Raw genomic sequence first — 17,199 nt, forward strand, 5'->3', positions numbered from 1 at the left:
GATATAAACCCTGGATTCATAGCCGCAGAAAGTAAGGGTGCCGAGGGTGCTGTAGCACCCACTGATAAATCAAATCAAATATATATTTATATATTATAGATAAAGAGATTTTAATAAAAAAATTACGACGAAAATCTACCAAATTAGTGCACTAGACCTTTATTACTCCTTCATTAGCAGAGACAAATAGTCATCAGACAAAAATGTTCTGCAGCAGTGCAGTTAAAGATAAAGAAAACAATTATAATAGAAATGCGGAATAGCGATGAACAATAACGAGTAAAAATAACATGGCTATATACAGGGAGTACCAGTACAGAGTCGATGTGCAGGGGTACGAGGTAATTGAGGTAGCTATGTACATATAGGTAGGGGTAGACAACAGTGACTAGACAACATGACAGATAATAGACAGTAGCAGCAGCGTCGGTGGTGAGTGTGAAAGTGTGTGTGTGTGTGTGTCTGTGTGTGTAGCGTCAGTATGCGTGTGTGCACTTATGTGTGTGGGGGTGTCAGTGTAAGTATGTGGGAGTGTGTGGGTAGAGTTCAGTGGGGGGGGATGTTCAGGGTCCTGTTGGTTCCAGACTTAGTGCACTGTTACCGCTTGCCGGTAGCAGAGAGAACAGTCTATGGCTTGGGTGGATGGAGTCTTTTACATTTTTTGGGGCCTTTCTCTGACACCAGGGAGCTCGACCCGCATAGATGGAAACAGAAAAGACTGAGCCTTTTGGGTAAAACACTGGGGTAAATCTAGCCCATTCATAGAAGCTAACTACCTTTAGCATCTATTCCTGATGGTATCTTCTGGCCGGTGGAGTTTTGTTCTGAACATTAACACGCATCGCTTGTGGTACGGTTTTGGAAACATCTTTCATATCAGCGATAAATAATAATAAAACAACTTAAAAAGTTAAATTACAACACACCTTTATAGGGTTAGTGTTCCCACACGGTGATATCTCCATGTTACAGCGCTTGTTTACGGAAGACAGAGGCGACCTGTGCTAATTACCTATCTAACGTGCTTGAAGTGTAGTTTGTCGGCTGGAGGCACACAACCGTATGGATCTGTGCAAACCTGCTACAGTAAGTGTATATGTTTTATTTTTACAGATTTTTTGTTGATATGAAAGATAAGTTCCATATGTTTCAAAAACCGTATCGCAACCGATGATTATTGAAGTTTCTAAATGTTAAAACAGTGCTTAAAGCTGAGAACCCCTGGGATAAGGCAGAATGCCTTGTTTAATGTCTTGGGTTCTCGAGAACAATGGTATATCCTGTATGGAAATGCGCCATAAGGGTATGTGTTTTTTACATAGGCTTTTATTTGGACCAAAGACCATTTGGACAGAGAATAAATAAATTAATGAATAATTTCTGATATTTAACCACGGTCAAAATGTTTCTCATCACGGTGTGATGTATTTCTGTCACAGTGTGAGCCATTAACCCTCTCTGACTGAACTTTGTGTCCTGTGGTGTTTGAGAAAGCTCGCGATAACTGGTTTAAAGCAGTGCTAGGGCGCCATCTGGTGGTTAATACGAATACTCCGTTTAAAATGTCCTTTATGTCCCTCGTGGCGTCCCGTAGTTAACCCTTTACCCTCTCGACTCCCCATATTGAAAACACGTGTGGAAATATCAACAGCATGGCAAGCCAGGGACTCACTTACGATGGTTGTAATTTTTTCAGACAACGACTAGTGTTATCAACTCTAAGTGGCAAAAGAGTCAAAATCAGAAACATACGATCTAAAGATGATAACCCAGGACTTAGAGGTAAGTGGACTGCAAAACACCAGTGTGGCGTCGCATTATTACATATGGCTAGCATTACCTAGCTAGCTGTTACTACGCAGTTAACGTTCATCCATTCCAGCACGCCCAAGTAGACTGAATTGTTGCTTTTTGGCACCAATGCCATATAAATGAATCAACCAGCTAAGTTATTGGACAACATCTAATGCCGGATACAGTAGGACCATAGCTACATAACAATGATCCTTTTTGAGGATTTTGTTAGCTAACATTAGCTAGGCAGCAGTCACTACCCAGCTAGCATTTGTGTTCAACCAAAGACTAACACTCCTTTGGTTCAGCTCTATAGAAGATCATGCTTCTATAAACACACACCCTTAATTCTGCAAAATATCCCATAGCTGTTTGTAGACAGTCAAGTAAATGCTGCATATGCCTAATAAATAGATAAGGTTGTTATTGGGGTTTGAGCTACACTTTTATTGACACATTTTTTGTGAATGTTCTAGATTTTGAAGCCAGCTTCATCCGGCTTCTGGACAAGGTAACCAATGGGACCAGAATAGAAATCAACCAAACAGGTAAACCATGGGAGGATGGATACACAGACCACAGCGTATGTCATGCTCACCACTGAATTCCAATGTCATTTGGGTTTGTTTGTGCTCTGCAACCACCTAACTTTTGAATGCATGATGCATGCATATACACCAAACTGTTTTTTTTACATTGGGAAATGTTTCTATATGTTTTGTAGACCGTGGCGCCCCCAACAGTGTCATATATGTTGCAACGCAGCATTTGCAAGGCGTGATATGCACATGCTCGCGTGGGTGTAGTTGCATCTGTTTACATGCACCGAGTGTCTGCTTTCGATGTTGTTCCTAGGCGTTTCTCTGCGTCCATTTTTCAACTCCTAGACCCAGAGACCAGGCGGGCCAGGCTTATGTCCCTGTCCTGGGCCATGTTCATAAGGGCACATCGCAGCAGGGCATACTGCAACGGAAAACAACAATCTGTGCTTCCATTGGACAACTGTATCCACTACCACCCAGTTTGAAAACATTCTTTCCGCACTGAAAACAACCCTCTCCTCTCTCTGCCTTGTAGGTACGGTGCTGTTCTACCAGCCGGGCCTGCTCTATGGTGGTGTGGTGGAACATGAGTGCAACACCCAGCGGTCTGTGGGCTACTACCTGGAAGCTCTACTCATGCTGGCTCCCTTCATGAAGAACCCTCTGAAGGCTGTGCTGAAGGGGGTCACCAACGACCCGACAGACCCCTCGGTTAGACCCATGTTCCCTTTCTTATATATACATGTGTAGCGGCTGGCTACGGGGCAGTTAAAAGATTTTGTGGGGTGGGGGAGTGGTCCAAAATAGCAGAAGATTGTCAAACGTATTTATTTATTTTTGCTTTTTTATTTATTGGGCACAGGGGGAGGTAATGTGTGTTGGTGCCATGGTGAAACTTGCACTCCTTTAAGTCTGAAATGATTGGATGGTGAAACTTGCACTCCTTTAAGTCTGAAATGATTGGATGGTGAAACTTGCACTCCTTTAAGTCTGAAATGATTGGATGGTGAAACTTGCCGGCCAACCAGAAAAGAAAGGGGAAGCGTTTTGGCCGTTCATAAGTCGGGTCAGGACAATCCTTGTCCTGTAAAGACGCCTTGTTTTTATAGTTGGGAATGGGGGAAAAAATGATTTTGCAAGCAGTAGGCATTTAGAATTAAAAGTGGAACTAATAGTTACGCCATGACATCGCGTGCCCTGCGTACCTTCAAACTTATTCTGCGATCATCATTTATTCGAAACACTTTGTCGCAATAATGTTAGCCAAAAGAAAGATCCACCCCTGTCGAACGAATACAAATGTTGTCGATCTTTAGAGAATGTCTCCTGTCTGCCGTTTCCATTTTATACTAACGTTCAAAAGTTTGGAGTCACTTAGAAATGCCCTTGTTTTGAAAGAAAAACACTTTTTTGTCCATTATAACAATATCAAATGGATCAGGAATACAGTGTACTTAAATAACGATTGTAGCTGGAAACAGCTTTTTAATTTTTTTATGGAATATCTACATAGGCGTACAGAGGCCCATTATCAGCAACCATCACTCCTGTGTTCCAATGGCACGTTGTTAGCTAATCGAAGTTTATCATTTTAAAAGGCTTTTAGAAAACCCTTTTGCAATGATGTTAGCACAGCAGAAAACTGTTGTGCTAATTAAAGAAGCAATGAAACTGGCCTTCTTTAGACTAGTTGGGTATCAGGAGCATCAGCATTTGTGGGTTCGATTACAGGCTCAAAAGGACCAGAAACAAAGAACTTTCTTCTGTGTAGTCCTTAGGGAAATTCTGACGTGCACTTTGAACATGTTAGAACAACTGTCCACGTTTACTTTTCCTCAGCCAACAAGACGAGTAACGAACAGCGAAATCACTAGCCTATGTCAATCTACTATAGTAGAAAACTTTAAGCTACCTATGATATTGGTCAGCTTGTCGATAAAGTAATAGCCTATTCCCAACAGACTCTGGGACAGTTGTGGGACGATAGATCCCAAATTCATACAACCAGTAGGCGCAGGTTACATAAAAAATTCAAAAGCGATGTTGTGTCCATTGTGTCCTCCTCCCAGAGTGCTAAGAACCTTGGCGTGATCTTGGACAACACGCTGTCGTTCTCAACTAACATCAAGGCGGTGACCCGTTCCTGTAGGTTCATGCTCTACAACATTCGCAGAGTACGACCCTGCCTCACACAGGAAGCGGCGCAGGTCCTAATCCAGGCACTTGTCATCTCCCGTCTGGACTACTGCAACTCGCTGTTGGCTGGGCTCCCTGCCTGTGCCATTAAACCCCTACAACTCATCCAGAACGCCGCAGCCCGTCTGGTGTTCAACCTTCCCAAGTCCTCTCACGTCACCCCGCTCCTCCGCTCTCTCCACTGGCTTCCAGTTGAAGCTCGCATCCGCTACAAGACCATGGTGCTTGCCTACGGAGCTGTGAGGGGAACGGCACCTCCGTACCTTCAGGCTCTGATCAGGCCCTACACCCAAACAAGGGCACTGCGTTCATCCACCTCTGGCCTGCTCGCCTCCCTACCTCTGAGGAAGTACAGCTCCCGCTCAGCCCAGTCAAAACTGTTCGCTGCTCTGGCACCCCAATGGTGGAACAAACTCCCCCACGACGCCAGGTCAGCGGAGTCAATCACCACCTTCCGGAAACGCCTGAAACACCACCTCTTTAAGGAATACCTAGGATAGGATAAAGTAATCCTTCTAACCCCCCCCCCCCCCCCCCCTTAAAAGAGTTAGATGCACTATTGTAAAGTGGTTGTTCCACTGGATATCATAAGGTGAATGCACCAACTTGTAAGTCGCTCTGGATAAGCGCGTCTGCTAAATGACTTAAATGTAAATGTAATGTGTGATACAACAGATCAGAACGTTTAGCTTAAAATGTTGATGGACTATGGTGGACTATTGATTGTTGATGGACTATTGATGGACTTCTTCACATGCAGCAATGCCTACAAGGCAGTAGGCTATGCGGAATGTTCCATAATGCAATTAGCGGGGAAACACTGTTGTCGAAAAGGGCACTACACATGTGAGCGGTTTCATGTGACAGAGATGAAAATATCCGTTTGAAATTTAGAAAGAAAGGAGATCTAATGGGCTACTTTGAGGGGGGGGGGGGGGAGCTCCGACGGGGGGGGGAGCTCCGACTGGGGAAGAATCGCTTTGAACCGTCATCCAACTCGGAATTCCAACTCAGGCCTCTTTCTAAAAGTCAGACTTTTTGACCTGAAGATCAGAGTTCCCAGTTGTCATGAAAGCACCACAAGATGCTGCCAATTAACATCAAAATATAAAAAAAATAGGATTTCCCCTAGCTGATTGTCTGCAGCCGGCTTTGGTCGTAAAATAATGGAACAGTTAGGGAGAGTGAGCTTGTGGTCGGCCGTCCCTCAACCTTCTTGCCCTGCGTGGCATCGACTGTGCCACAAGTCAATTCAATGAGAGCATTGTTTTGGTTTGTAAAACAGAGTTGGAAAAAGTGGCTGAATTGTCCTTTAAATTGTTATGATGCAGGGGGGGGGGGGGGGTTGTTAAATTGTTATGATGCAGGGGGGGGGGGGGTTGTTAAATTGTTACGATGCAGGGGGGGGGGGGTTGTTAAATTGTTACGATGCAGGGGGGGGGGGGTTGTTAAATTGTTACGGTGCAGGGGGGGGGGGTTGTTAAATTGTTACGGTGCAGGGGGGGGGGGGGGGGTTGTTAAATTGTTACGGTGCAGGGGGGGGGGGGGGTTGTTAAATTGTTACGGTGCAGGGGGGGGGGGTTGTTAAATTGTTACGGTGCAGGGGGGGGGGTTGTTAAATTGTTATGATGCGGGGGGGGGGGGGGGTTGTTAAATTGTTATGATGCAGGGGGGGGGGTTAAATTGTTATGATGCAGAGGGGGGGGGGGGGGGGTTGTTAAATTGTTACGGTGCAGGGGGGGGGTTGTTAAATTGTTACGATGCAGGGGGTTGTGATTTCCACTCGGTCACACATGCTGAATGGAAACATGCTCGTAAACGTTGTGTAAGTGGAAAACCAAACCCCTTCTCTCGCCCTTCCTTCCAGGTTGACCAACTCAAGTATACGTCCATTCCTGTGATGAAGAAGTTTGGGATTGATGGAGAGGGGCTGGAACTGAAGGTGAGGCTTTTAGAGCACATTCCTAGCATTAGTGTGTATGGGTTTACCTGTATTCATATGATATATAGCAGTTATACTGTCTTTGTCTGGGACTCTACGTTGGTATGTGGTGGAATGTGTTATTGGTATGTTTTAGAGCATTTTTTGGGGGGGGGGGGACTTTTTTTGCAACTTGCCAAGCTGTTGGAAGAATTGTTTCTGAATGATTTTACCTGGTTAAATAAAAAAAGATGATTGTGTTTCCTGTGTCCAGGTAGTGAAAAGGGGGATGGCTCCAGGTGGGGGAGGCGAGGTGCTGTTTACGTGTCCCGTTCGCAAGACTCTCCGCCCCGTCCAACTGTCGGAGCCTGGCAAGATCAAGCGGATCAGAGGAATAGCGTATCTTTTTCAGTCTCTTAATTAAATGTTTTGAATGTTTTGTCCTTTCTCTTATGGTGTTGTCGAGAGTCTTGACACCCGCAAAATGTATGGCAGTTAGGTCTTTGTCTTTGTTTACATTCTTGTCTTTTTCTGTCATTGTCACCTTGCTTTACCTGGCTCATATAACACAACTTTATTGATCCGTTCTACGGAGACGACGTAAATTGTTACACCCCTTGACATTGGTCGCACAGATACTCTGTTAGAGTCTCTCCACAGATGGCCAACAGAATAGTGGACTCTGCCAGAAGCATACTGAATAAATTCATTCCTGATATCTACATCTACACAGACCACATGAAGGGGGACAAGTCTGGAAAGTAAGTCATCGCCCTGCCTGTGTCATATTCATTAGTCCGTAGCGTAGGGAAACGAGGTAAACCCTCTCCGTTTCAGTCAACCGTGGTCTTTCTCTGGTGCTGTAACTTTGGCCACTAGATGGGGCTATAGTTAAGAAACGCTGGAAGATTTCCTTTTCGAGAAAGGAGGGGGCAAACTGTGCTCAACTAGGGATGTTAATCGGTTAGCTGCCGAAAATGCATTCGACCGGTCATGCTTATTGGTCAATAGGTTCATTTGCATAGTTTAGTGGAATAAAATTGGACCGTGTTTATTTTTGATAGTTCGTCTTGTGTCTTATTTATCACATGCACACCATACGGCGCATAGGTTTGAGTGGAATAATATCACCTGTCGGACGGCGAGAGCTGCAGCCGATTGCTGTTGGAGTGAAACGTGTTCTTATAAGCCCGGTCATTGCGCAACAATTCAAAACGCAATTGCATGTTAAAAGTAGTTTTGATGGCTTTGATGAAAAGGAGGATCCCAGCTTTCTATTGATAGATTTTTTTTATTTCTCAACTCCTAATTGAAGCCCGTCCTCCTTTCGAGTGCATAGGCAATACGTTTGGCAGGCTATCGGCATGTTATCCGCCACCGTGCAATTAGAGGCCGTATGCATTTTGAAAACATACTTCACTGTTTGAAACCTGGAAGTTTTACTTCAAATTATGAGGCGATGTCTTACCCGCTTCAAAGTAGCCTAGCCAAAATCCGACCATAGAAACATGGAGGCAATTATTTTTTATAAAGACTTCCTCATATGCCATTGAAAACAGGATTTCTCTCCTGTTCTATTGGTTTTCATATCAACTTTATTTCGTTTGTCCAGAAGCCAAAGGCACAATCCTAGTCGTATTATCAACCCATCCAATTTGTTGCATCTTTAGATTCACTCTCTAAGTTTCTAGAAGAGCTTTTCATCTCTGTCACGTGTCACATCAGGTGTGCTGTTTAGAACTGTGTTTTCCAGTGAATTGCGTTTTGGCAAATGTTTTACATTGCCTGCATCATTAGTAGTTGTTAAATAATATACACTACATGACCAAAAGTATGTGGACACTTGCTCATTCCAAAATCAAGGGCATTAATATTGAGTTGGTCCCCCCCTTTGCTGCTTTCCACTACATGTTGACAGATTGCTGCAGGGACTTGCATTCATTCAGCATTAGTGAGGTTGGGCACTGATGTTGGGCGACTATTCCTGGCTCGCAGTCGGCATTCCAATTTATCCCAGAGGTGTTCGAGGGGGTTGAGGTGAGGGCAATGTCATTGTATGCTGTAGCGCTAAGATTTCCCTTTACTGGAACTAAGGGTCCTAGCCCGAACCACGGAAAATCAGCCCCAGACCATTATTCCTCCTCCACCAAACTTTACAGTTGGCAGTATGCATTGGGGCAAGGTAGCGTTCTCCTGGCATACATCAAACCCAGATTCGTCCGTCAGATAGTGAAGCGCGATTAATCACTCCAGAGAATGTGTTTCCGCTGCTCCAGAGTCCGATGGCGGCGAGCTTTACACCACACTAGCCGACGCTTGGCATTGCGCTTGGTGATCTTAGGCTTGTGTGCGGCTGCTCGGTCATGGAAACCCATTTCATGAAGCTCCCGACGAACAGTTCTCGTGCTGACGTTGCTTCGAGGCAGTTTGGAACTCGCTCGTGAGTGTTGCAACAGGCAATTTTTGGGCGCTACGCACTTCAGCACTCGGCAGTCCCATTCTGTAATCTTGTGTGTTCTACCACTTTGCGGCTGAGCCGTTGGTTTCCCTAGACGTTTCACTTCACAAAAACAGCACCTACAATTGACCGAAATGTGTATCCCTAATCAAAATCGATTAACAATGTTCCCTTTTGATGATCTTAGTTTTCACTGCTTAATCAACAGCCAAAGCATACATTTCTGATGAGGCACAATCTGTTTATCATATTGAAACATTTGTCATCAGTCATGTTGATCACTAGTGCTGAGCGATTCTACTTGTTTTTTGATTTTAGGTTATAAATTATAATTTTTTACATTCATTGTGGGTTCAATGCTGTAACAATACAGAATAAAACGATGAAAGTCCCATGATGGTAGTGACTGCCCAGTACTGCTTATCACTTATTAACCATAATTTATTCACATTACTTTACTAAAATGTTTTTGTTGTGTATATTACATTTGTTTTAGGCCTATTTGATGTCTTGGAACGAAATAATAAAGTCCTCATCTCTATAGAGCTGCTGACTACGCTGTCTGACAACCACTATTTTAGTAGTTTTTAATGTAAATAAGGCATACGTTTATGACTGCTGAATACCAACTATCGAACAACTGCTCTCTCTCTCCCTAGATTGTGCATTTTTCAAGGCCCTTCTCTCAGACCAGCAGGCGCGCAATGGATTATGGTCATTGTAGTTAATTACCACATTTTCTGCGCTAAACTATGTAGAAAGTTGTAGGATCTGATTTATCTCGAGAAACTGCACATTGCACTCAGAAAAAGATGGAACGAAATGGAATTCCAATAATGGAACAGACGTCGGTCAATTTGTTTTAAAAATGGGGGAAAAAATCACAAATGTTGGTTAATCACTCGGCGCTAATGATCACACTAACAAAAGTTGTTCTAGTCTACTTCAAGGTTCAAGGGTACTGTTTCGAGTAGCAAATAGTAGCCAGTATTTCACTTAGTGACGCAAACGCTTATTGATCAGGTTGTTTCCCCAGAAAACCGTTCTATCATGGCTGATTTCTCTCCCTCAGGTCTCCAGGCTTTGGCCTGACCTTGGTGGCCGAGACCCTGAACGGGACGTTCCTGAGTGCAGAGCAGGTTTCCACCCCCCAGGGGCAGGGAGACCCTGTGCTGCCTGAGGACCTGGGAAGAAACTGTGCCAAGCTACTGCTGGAGGAGATCTACAGGGTGGGTGACACACGCGCACACACACACCATCAATCGAAACCCAAGCCACAGGGCGTGGTGCACTTAAACATTATTTTTTTTTAAAGATATGTTTTAGTAATTTAGCCGACGCTCTTATCCTGAGCTACTTGGAGTAGTGAGTACATACTTTTTTTGTACTGGTCCCACCCGGGAATCGAACCCGCAACCCTGGCGTTGCAAGCGCCATGCTCTGCCAACTGATCCACACAGGACTCCTGTCAACCGTGTTTTAAAACGACTTGTGGCCCTTGAAGCTGTTGTCGACTTTAAATGTACTATTTAACCATAAAGTCCCATGGACGCCTGGACTATCATGTCTAACTGTCATTACAGCTGTTGAGTACATACCAGACATTAAGTGTCTGGACTTGTTAATTCAAACATTCAAATCGCCATCTGTTTTAAGGCTAAATGCTTGCTATTCTCAGTGTGCGGTATTTACCCTCGGTGGTGCACAGAGCGAGTGAGACAGCCGTCTCTCAGAGCTCAGACTCAGCTCATCGTTACAGGGAATGTGGGTAAACACTGTTTGTTTACATGTTGTGATTGAGTCAAGCCCTCAACTGTGTTACAGAGACTTATGTGTCTGACAGACCCTAATGTGCTCTGTGGACATCTGGGCCCGTATTTGCGAAGCGTCTCAGAGTAGGAGTACTCATCTTGGATCAGGTTCCCCCCTCTAAATCATTATGATTTTAAAATACAAAACTGATCCTAGATCAACACTCCTTCAAGACGCTTTGTGGAAATGAGCCCCGAGTTGTGAGATGACCAGTGCCTGGTTGGTTTTCTCACACAACTCAGAGACACAATAAAGCCCTGTGATGTGTTAAGACATTTTAAGACTGTTGTGATGTCAGTCTCTATAAAGTGACTGTACCAATCTAGACATTACACCGCAGTTCTCTATTTAGAGAGGGTTTTATAGTTGATAGTTTCATGAAGAAATATGTTCCACGTCTTTAACCAGCGTAATTCTAGAAGGGTTAATGTTGGTTAAGTGGTTTTAAGGCGATGGATTATAAATTGAAGTTCACGCTATGTCTATAAGTGGTAATATGATAACGATGTGATGCAAAACTCGCCTCACGTCTTTGAAAATGCACAACTCCCCCAAAGAAAAAGGCACTTTATCCCCCCCAAAATAATAATATTAGCCGCTGAGTCTGTGACTTCACTTTTCTCCTCCTGACTCACACTGGTCACCCTCTTTCATAAGAGCATGTGAATCCAGTTAGCCAGGAGAATTTGATGATTCGTTTTGAATGGTGAATATTGTTGCTCACTTCGATACTAAGCTTGGCCCGTGGAGAGTGACTGCTTCAATCTCCTCATTGGCCAAGAGGAGGGAAGACTAGGAGATAGAAGAGTCACTGGTGTCTCCTGGGAATGGTTGTTTGAAGCATATAAGGGTGGTTGAGTTTCTTTTGGAGGACATGCGATGCACATCTGTGTTTGTTCAGTGGCTAATCAGTAGTACTGGCTGGCAGGCAGCAAGCGTAGTGGTTGTAGTAAACGGGAGATATGTTTTGGAGCGCCTGTTGAGATGAGGGACAAGGAGAGTGGCTGTAAGTAGTGGTCTTTTATATTTGAATAGTTATTCATCTCTTTTAGAGTTCAAATCAATACAATGGATTTGGCAAATTGTTAAATATGAAATGAAGTAGGTAAACTTGAACTTTTCGGTTTTAGATTATTTGATAGTATTCGTCCAGTAACTCACCCATATGTTACCTTAATGTCAGAATGTCTTGCGCTTTGGTGGTTTTCTATGCATGATTACAGAAAAGCAAGATGTCAGCCTTTTAAATGTTGTATTCTGTGTGGTTGAGGCAGGCTACGCCTACGCATCTTAGACGGGATTGTAACACTCCCTTTGGCTTCTTCAAAATATTAGGCAAAATCATTTCTAGTTAAATCAAAAATCATTTCTGTACCTATGTGGGATAATTCAATTTGACCATTTCTTTTCCACCAGTTGTTGAGATGCCAAATACACTGGGGTCTGAAATTATTGACACCGTTGATAAAGTTAAGAAAAATATATAATATAAATGCTGAACTATATTGTATGCTTTTAAAAAAAGGGGGAATGTATATTTTATACTAATACAATTGCTCTGAGAAATATATTTTGTTCATGTAATTTTAAAAAATCTCAAAGGTAGGGACTAAAATTGACACACCTGTTTTCAATCACCTTGCGAGGATAATGGCACTGAGCCTTTTTCTTCCCAATTACAATCTTGTCTCATCGCTGCGACTCTCCAACGTGCTCGGGAGAGGCGAAGGTTGAGTCATGCGTCCTCCGAAACATGACTCGCTAGACCGCGCTCCTTAACACCCACTCGCTTAACCCGGAAGCCAGCCGCACCAATGTGTCGGAGGAAACACTGTTCAACTGACCACCAAAGTCAGCCTGCAGGCCCCTGGCCCGCCACAAGTAGTTGCTAGAGCGCAACGTGTTTAGGTTAATTAACATTCAATTACCGTGAGACCGGCAGCTTGACAATCACCGGCTGACAAAATGCCATGACCACCACAGCCCTACTCAGGATGCAATGTTGCTGTTTGAATTGTGAAAAATGACTGTTTTAAATGGTAGGTCCAGACCATGCGTTATTTGATTTAAACATTTATCTTATGTCCTTATTCTGTTACATTTTATCAGGAGTCAGGACATGCCTTTCCTAGACAGATCATCGGGTCAGACTGACTGTCTGGAGATTACAAACAGTGAATTGTTTGGGATCTCAGTAGTATCATGGAACACATAATGGCTGGAGACAATGTTGCCTTAGTTATTTGAAAAACTGATTTAAGTGATTGAATCATATTCATGCTGATGACCAGATGTCGGGCATAAAGAAGGCCACTGACACCGCATGCTCACACAGCACGGGATTCACGGCCAGACTAGCCTCTGTGCTCTTCAGTACATCTAAGATGTTGGGTTGGGCAACCCTGCTGTGTGCCCTGCAAGGCTTTTACTGTGCGGCGCCAGTCAAGTTCAAACCATCTGTCACATCACGATGTCGTCACCATCGACGATGGCTGTCAATTATCGTCGCTAGACACTGCTATTGCCCAACCTTACTAAAATGTCATATGTCCAGAAGCTACAAGGGGATTGACAGATGATTGGACTGTAACCCTGTCTGTCTGGGGAGTCTGAGTACTGAGTACACTTCAGTATTAGAGTTGGTGTATTTGTTGTCTCTACCATTTTGAGATTGTTCGTGTTCCTAGTTTGGTTATGTCCATTTTTATTTTTGAATAACAGAATGATCAGTCTAATCTGCTTTTTGTTATCTTCTAAGTGAGGCCGTGACGCCACATGCGGTCTTATCTTCGGGGGGGATTGAGCTTTTCGGGACCTCTCCCCTTGTGACGTCGGTGTGTTATGTTGTTGTTTCTGACGCACTGACACCCCCCACTCTGCGCGCTCTTTTTCAGGGCGGCTGCATCGACTCAGCCAACCAAAGCCTGGCTCTCGTGTACATGGCCTTGGGTCAACAAGATGTATCTAAAGCGCTGCTCGGCGACCTCTCTCCATACACGTAAGTTATTTATTTATATATTTTTTTTTTTTTACAGTAAGCTGTTTGGCAGGACCTACGATCCAAAGTTCTCTCCTATAGCAGGAATTTAAACCGGCTGTGGTTAAACCAAAAAGGGACTAACCTGACAGTGGAAAGCAAACAAGTTGTCATTTACGATAAACCCATGGCCACATTTTTGTTGAATCTTTTGTTTGACGATTTGTGCAAAACATTTAGGGTGAATAGTTCTGCTTCTTCTACGAACTTCAAAATCATGTTTTATTAGTACATCTGTTTTTAATGTTGTATTTAATTATATTGTGAGAACATTTTTGATCAATTAAATCCAATCCATTAATATCCTACAGATGCGGTCGAAAATATTGGCACCCTTGCACTTTAGAACGGAAAAACATTTTCTGATTTCTCTTTTCAAAACTGGTTGAGTGGCTTTTTTTTACCCTGTAGGCACCTGCAACTTACCACAGGTGAGACATTACACAGGAAACAAGCATTTGCCTCCAACCAAATTAATTAAAGTGTTTGAATGATTTAGTCCAGGCCATTTTTACTTTAAAGTAAAAAAAAATGTTTGGATCTAAAAAAAGATATATAAAACAAATACACGTGTGAACACAGTTTTACATTTCAATATATTTTAGGAGAAAAGGTGAATCGTGCAAGGGTGACTATATTTGACTGCATCTGTAATAGAGAAAGTTAAGACTAAGCCATAAAGGTAAATAACTGGTATCCTTCTGTCTAACATGTTGACATTTGTACATGTATGTCGGTGTGTGCTTCGGCATTTTATCCCCTGATAGCATGGCAGTGATAATGTGGCTGTCGGGGACAACGGGTTCATCACCCCTTCTCCTCGCGTAGGGTTTTTACCGGTTACATTCGCCCACGGTTGGCTCCATGTGAACTACAATTCCGACAATGTTTTTTCCGTTTAGAAATGTCGATCATCGCTTTCGAACCGGTTTTCGAAACATATGCTGATATGCCTGTTATCAAAATCAAATGTTATTTGTCACATGCGCCGAATACAACAGGTGTGGACCTTACTGTGAAATGCTAACTTACAAGCCCTTAACCAACAATGCAGTTTTAAGAAGATACCTAAAAAAAAGTAAGAGATAAGAATAACAAATGATTAAAGAGCAGCAGTAAATAACAATAGCGGGACTATATACAGGGGGTGCTGGTGTTGAGGTAATATGTACATGTAGGTAGTTATTAAAGTGACTATGCATAGATAATAACAGAGTAGCATCAGCATAGGAGGAGGGGACAATGCAAATAGTCTGGGTAGCCATTTGATTAGATGTTCAGGAGTCTTATGGCTTGGGGGTAGAAGCTGTTTAGAAGCCTCTTGGACCCAGATTTGTCGCTCCGGTACCGCTTGCCGTGCGGTAGCAGAGAGAACAGTCTATGACTAGGGTGGCTGGAGTCTTTGACAATTTTTAGGACTTTCCTCTGACACCGCCTGGTATAGAGGTCCTGGATGGCAGGAAGCTTGGCCCCAGTGATGTACTGGGCCGTACGCACTACCCTTCCCTATCAGCAAGAAATAATCATTCAAATAAAAAAGATACACTTTCTGTCACAGTTTTGCACCTTCATTTGACGAAATACACTTCCTCCCCAGTTACGCTTACACACGGGTGTTCAGAGCAAGCTCGATAGCTAATCAACAATTTTTTCCCATGGCGAAAATGTGAAGCAGACCAAATTCTTTGGTCCTTTTAAAAACCTGCTGTATGTAAAATAGTGTGCTATAGCTTGGAAAATATTCACAGCATAATGTTTGTTTCCAACATAAGGGCTGTTTTCCTAAAGAAGTTAAACGCTTTGTTTCATTGCCGCAATACTGGTATCGTCCCGGCCCTAATCCTATAAAGGTGTGTAGTAAAATGATTTCTCTCTGATATGAGTGGCGCAGCAGTCTAAGGCACTGCATCTCAGTGCAAGAGGCGTCACTACAGTCCCTGTTTCGAATCCAGGCTGTGTCACATCTGGCAGTGATTGGGAGTCCCATAGGGCGGGGCGCACAATTGGCCCAGCGTCGTCCGGGGTAGGCCGTCATTTGTAAATAAGATTTGTTCTTAACTGACTTGCCTAGTTAAATGAAAGGTGCGTTCCTTATGTTTCCAAAAACCCGTACCGCAAACGATGCATTTTAACATTCAGAACGAGCATCGGGGATCTTTAAAAAAAAAAAAAGAACTCCCCTGAACAGAAGATGCTATTGTCAATATGAATGGGTTCCAGTCCTCTCAGAGTCAGACTATGAACTGTCCATTTTCAGTTATCATGGTACCGGTGCTGTGTCCCTGTCAAGTACAGTACTATGATAACTGAAGATTGGCAGTGCCATCTCAATGGTTCTCTGAGCACCTTCTGAGGCAGCTAGGCAGGTCTTATCGCTCTCTGGGGTTTTTTTGAGTGTGGATCGTCCATTTTTGGATTCTGAGTTCTCGGTATTGATGTTCTACAGTATGTTTGGACGGTCCATCCGTTTCCTGATTTGTGTGTATATGTTGTTGTGTATGGGTGATCATAAAGACCTTTGAGCTGCTGTTTGGTGTTTTGAAGGCATTCCAAAGCACACACTGTCCACGGTCAGTGCTTGTCCCCGGTCATCTACTCTGACATCACACACCAGGTCAGGGGTAGGGTTGCAAAATTTCGGGCATGTTTTGTTCCAGAATTCCAGAAATCCTGGTTGGAGAATTCCAGATTTCCTGCTTATTCCCTCCTAATTTCGGGAATCCTCCAACAGGGATTTCGAGAAAACAATGGAATTTATTGAAAGTTCCTGGAATTCTGCCACCCTAGTCAGGGGTCAGTGCTTCTCAGTATTCCAGTGTTTGATGTCCCCTCTGGCCTTTTATAGCCTTTTTCTAGGATGCTCTGGTGTTTTGTATTTGACTCTGTTGTAAAATAACAAATCATCTCCATGAGGTTAGCCTGTCTTGTTTTGTACTGCTGTATTTGAGTAGCCAAGCCACCCACCTGAACTCTCGCTCTCCTCTCAGGATCGAGTTCCTCCGACACATGAGAGACTTCTTCCGGATGATGTTCAAGATCGAGACTCAGAAACCATCGGAGGACGAGAGGAAAGGAGGAGACAAAGTACTGATGACCTGTGTTGGAGCCGGCTATACCAACATCAGCAAATCAATCAAATAAAGACTGTACAGTATTTTTCCACCTGTGTCATTCTTGAATTGCGGTGGTGTTTGAAAAATAATTTATCTCTACATTTTTATTTAAATGTATTTGGGCACGTTCTAAATCAACTGTCAGCTTAATGATTTTAAATAATTTGTGCCATTAGGATAAAGTTGTGCAGTAGGAGTAGTAACACCAATAAGACATTTTATGTTGAGGATATTTGTAAATGCTCAAATCTAAGGTCACTATTAACCCTTAAATGATGCGATGAATAATGTTGCTCACAATGTTATTTCACTTCATTTAAATTGAC

General features: G+C 43.3%; 1 protein-coding gene across 1 annotated transcript; it reads left to right on the top strand.

Annotated features, from left to right (window-relative positions):
• Window positions 1–1,601: 1,601 nt before the first annotated feature.
• On the top strand, window positions 1,602–16,920 carry rcl1 (RNA terminal phosphate cyclase-like 1; the record flags this gene model as incomplete). The annotated part of the gene is made up of 9 exons (XM_038970180.1): window positions 1,602–1,782; window positions 2,271–2,342; window positions 2,872–3,047; window positions 6,400–6,474; window positions 6,728–6,852; window positions 7,089–7,214; window positions 9,984–10,140; window positions 13,618–13,721; window positions 16,748–16,920. Coding segments are annotated over 9 exons (1,170 nt in total), but the record flags the coding sequence as incomplete, so codon positions are not given.
• Between the last annotated feature and the right edge of the window lie 279 nt (window positions 16,921–17,199).

The sequence above is a fragment of the Salvelinus namaycush genome, chromosome 31, assembly GCF_016432855.1.
Source record: "Salvelinus namaycush isolate Seneca chromosome 31, SaNama_1.0, whole genome shotgun sequence".
NCBI classification, from domain to species: Eukaryota; Metazoa; Chordata; class Actinopteri; order Salmoniformes; family Salmonidae; genus Salvelinus; species Salvelinus namaycush.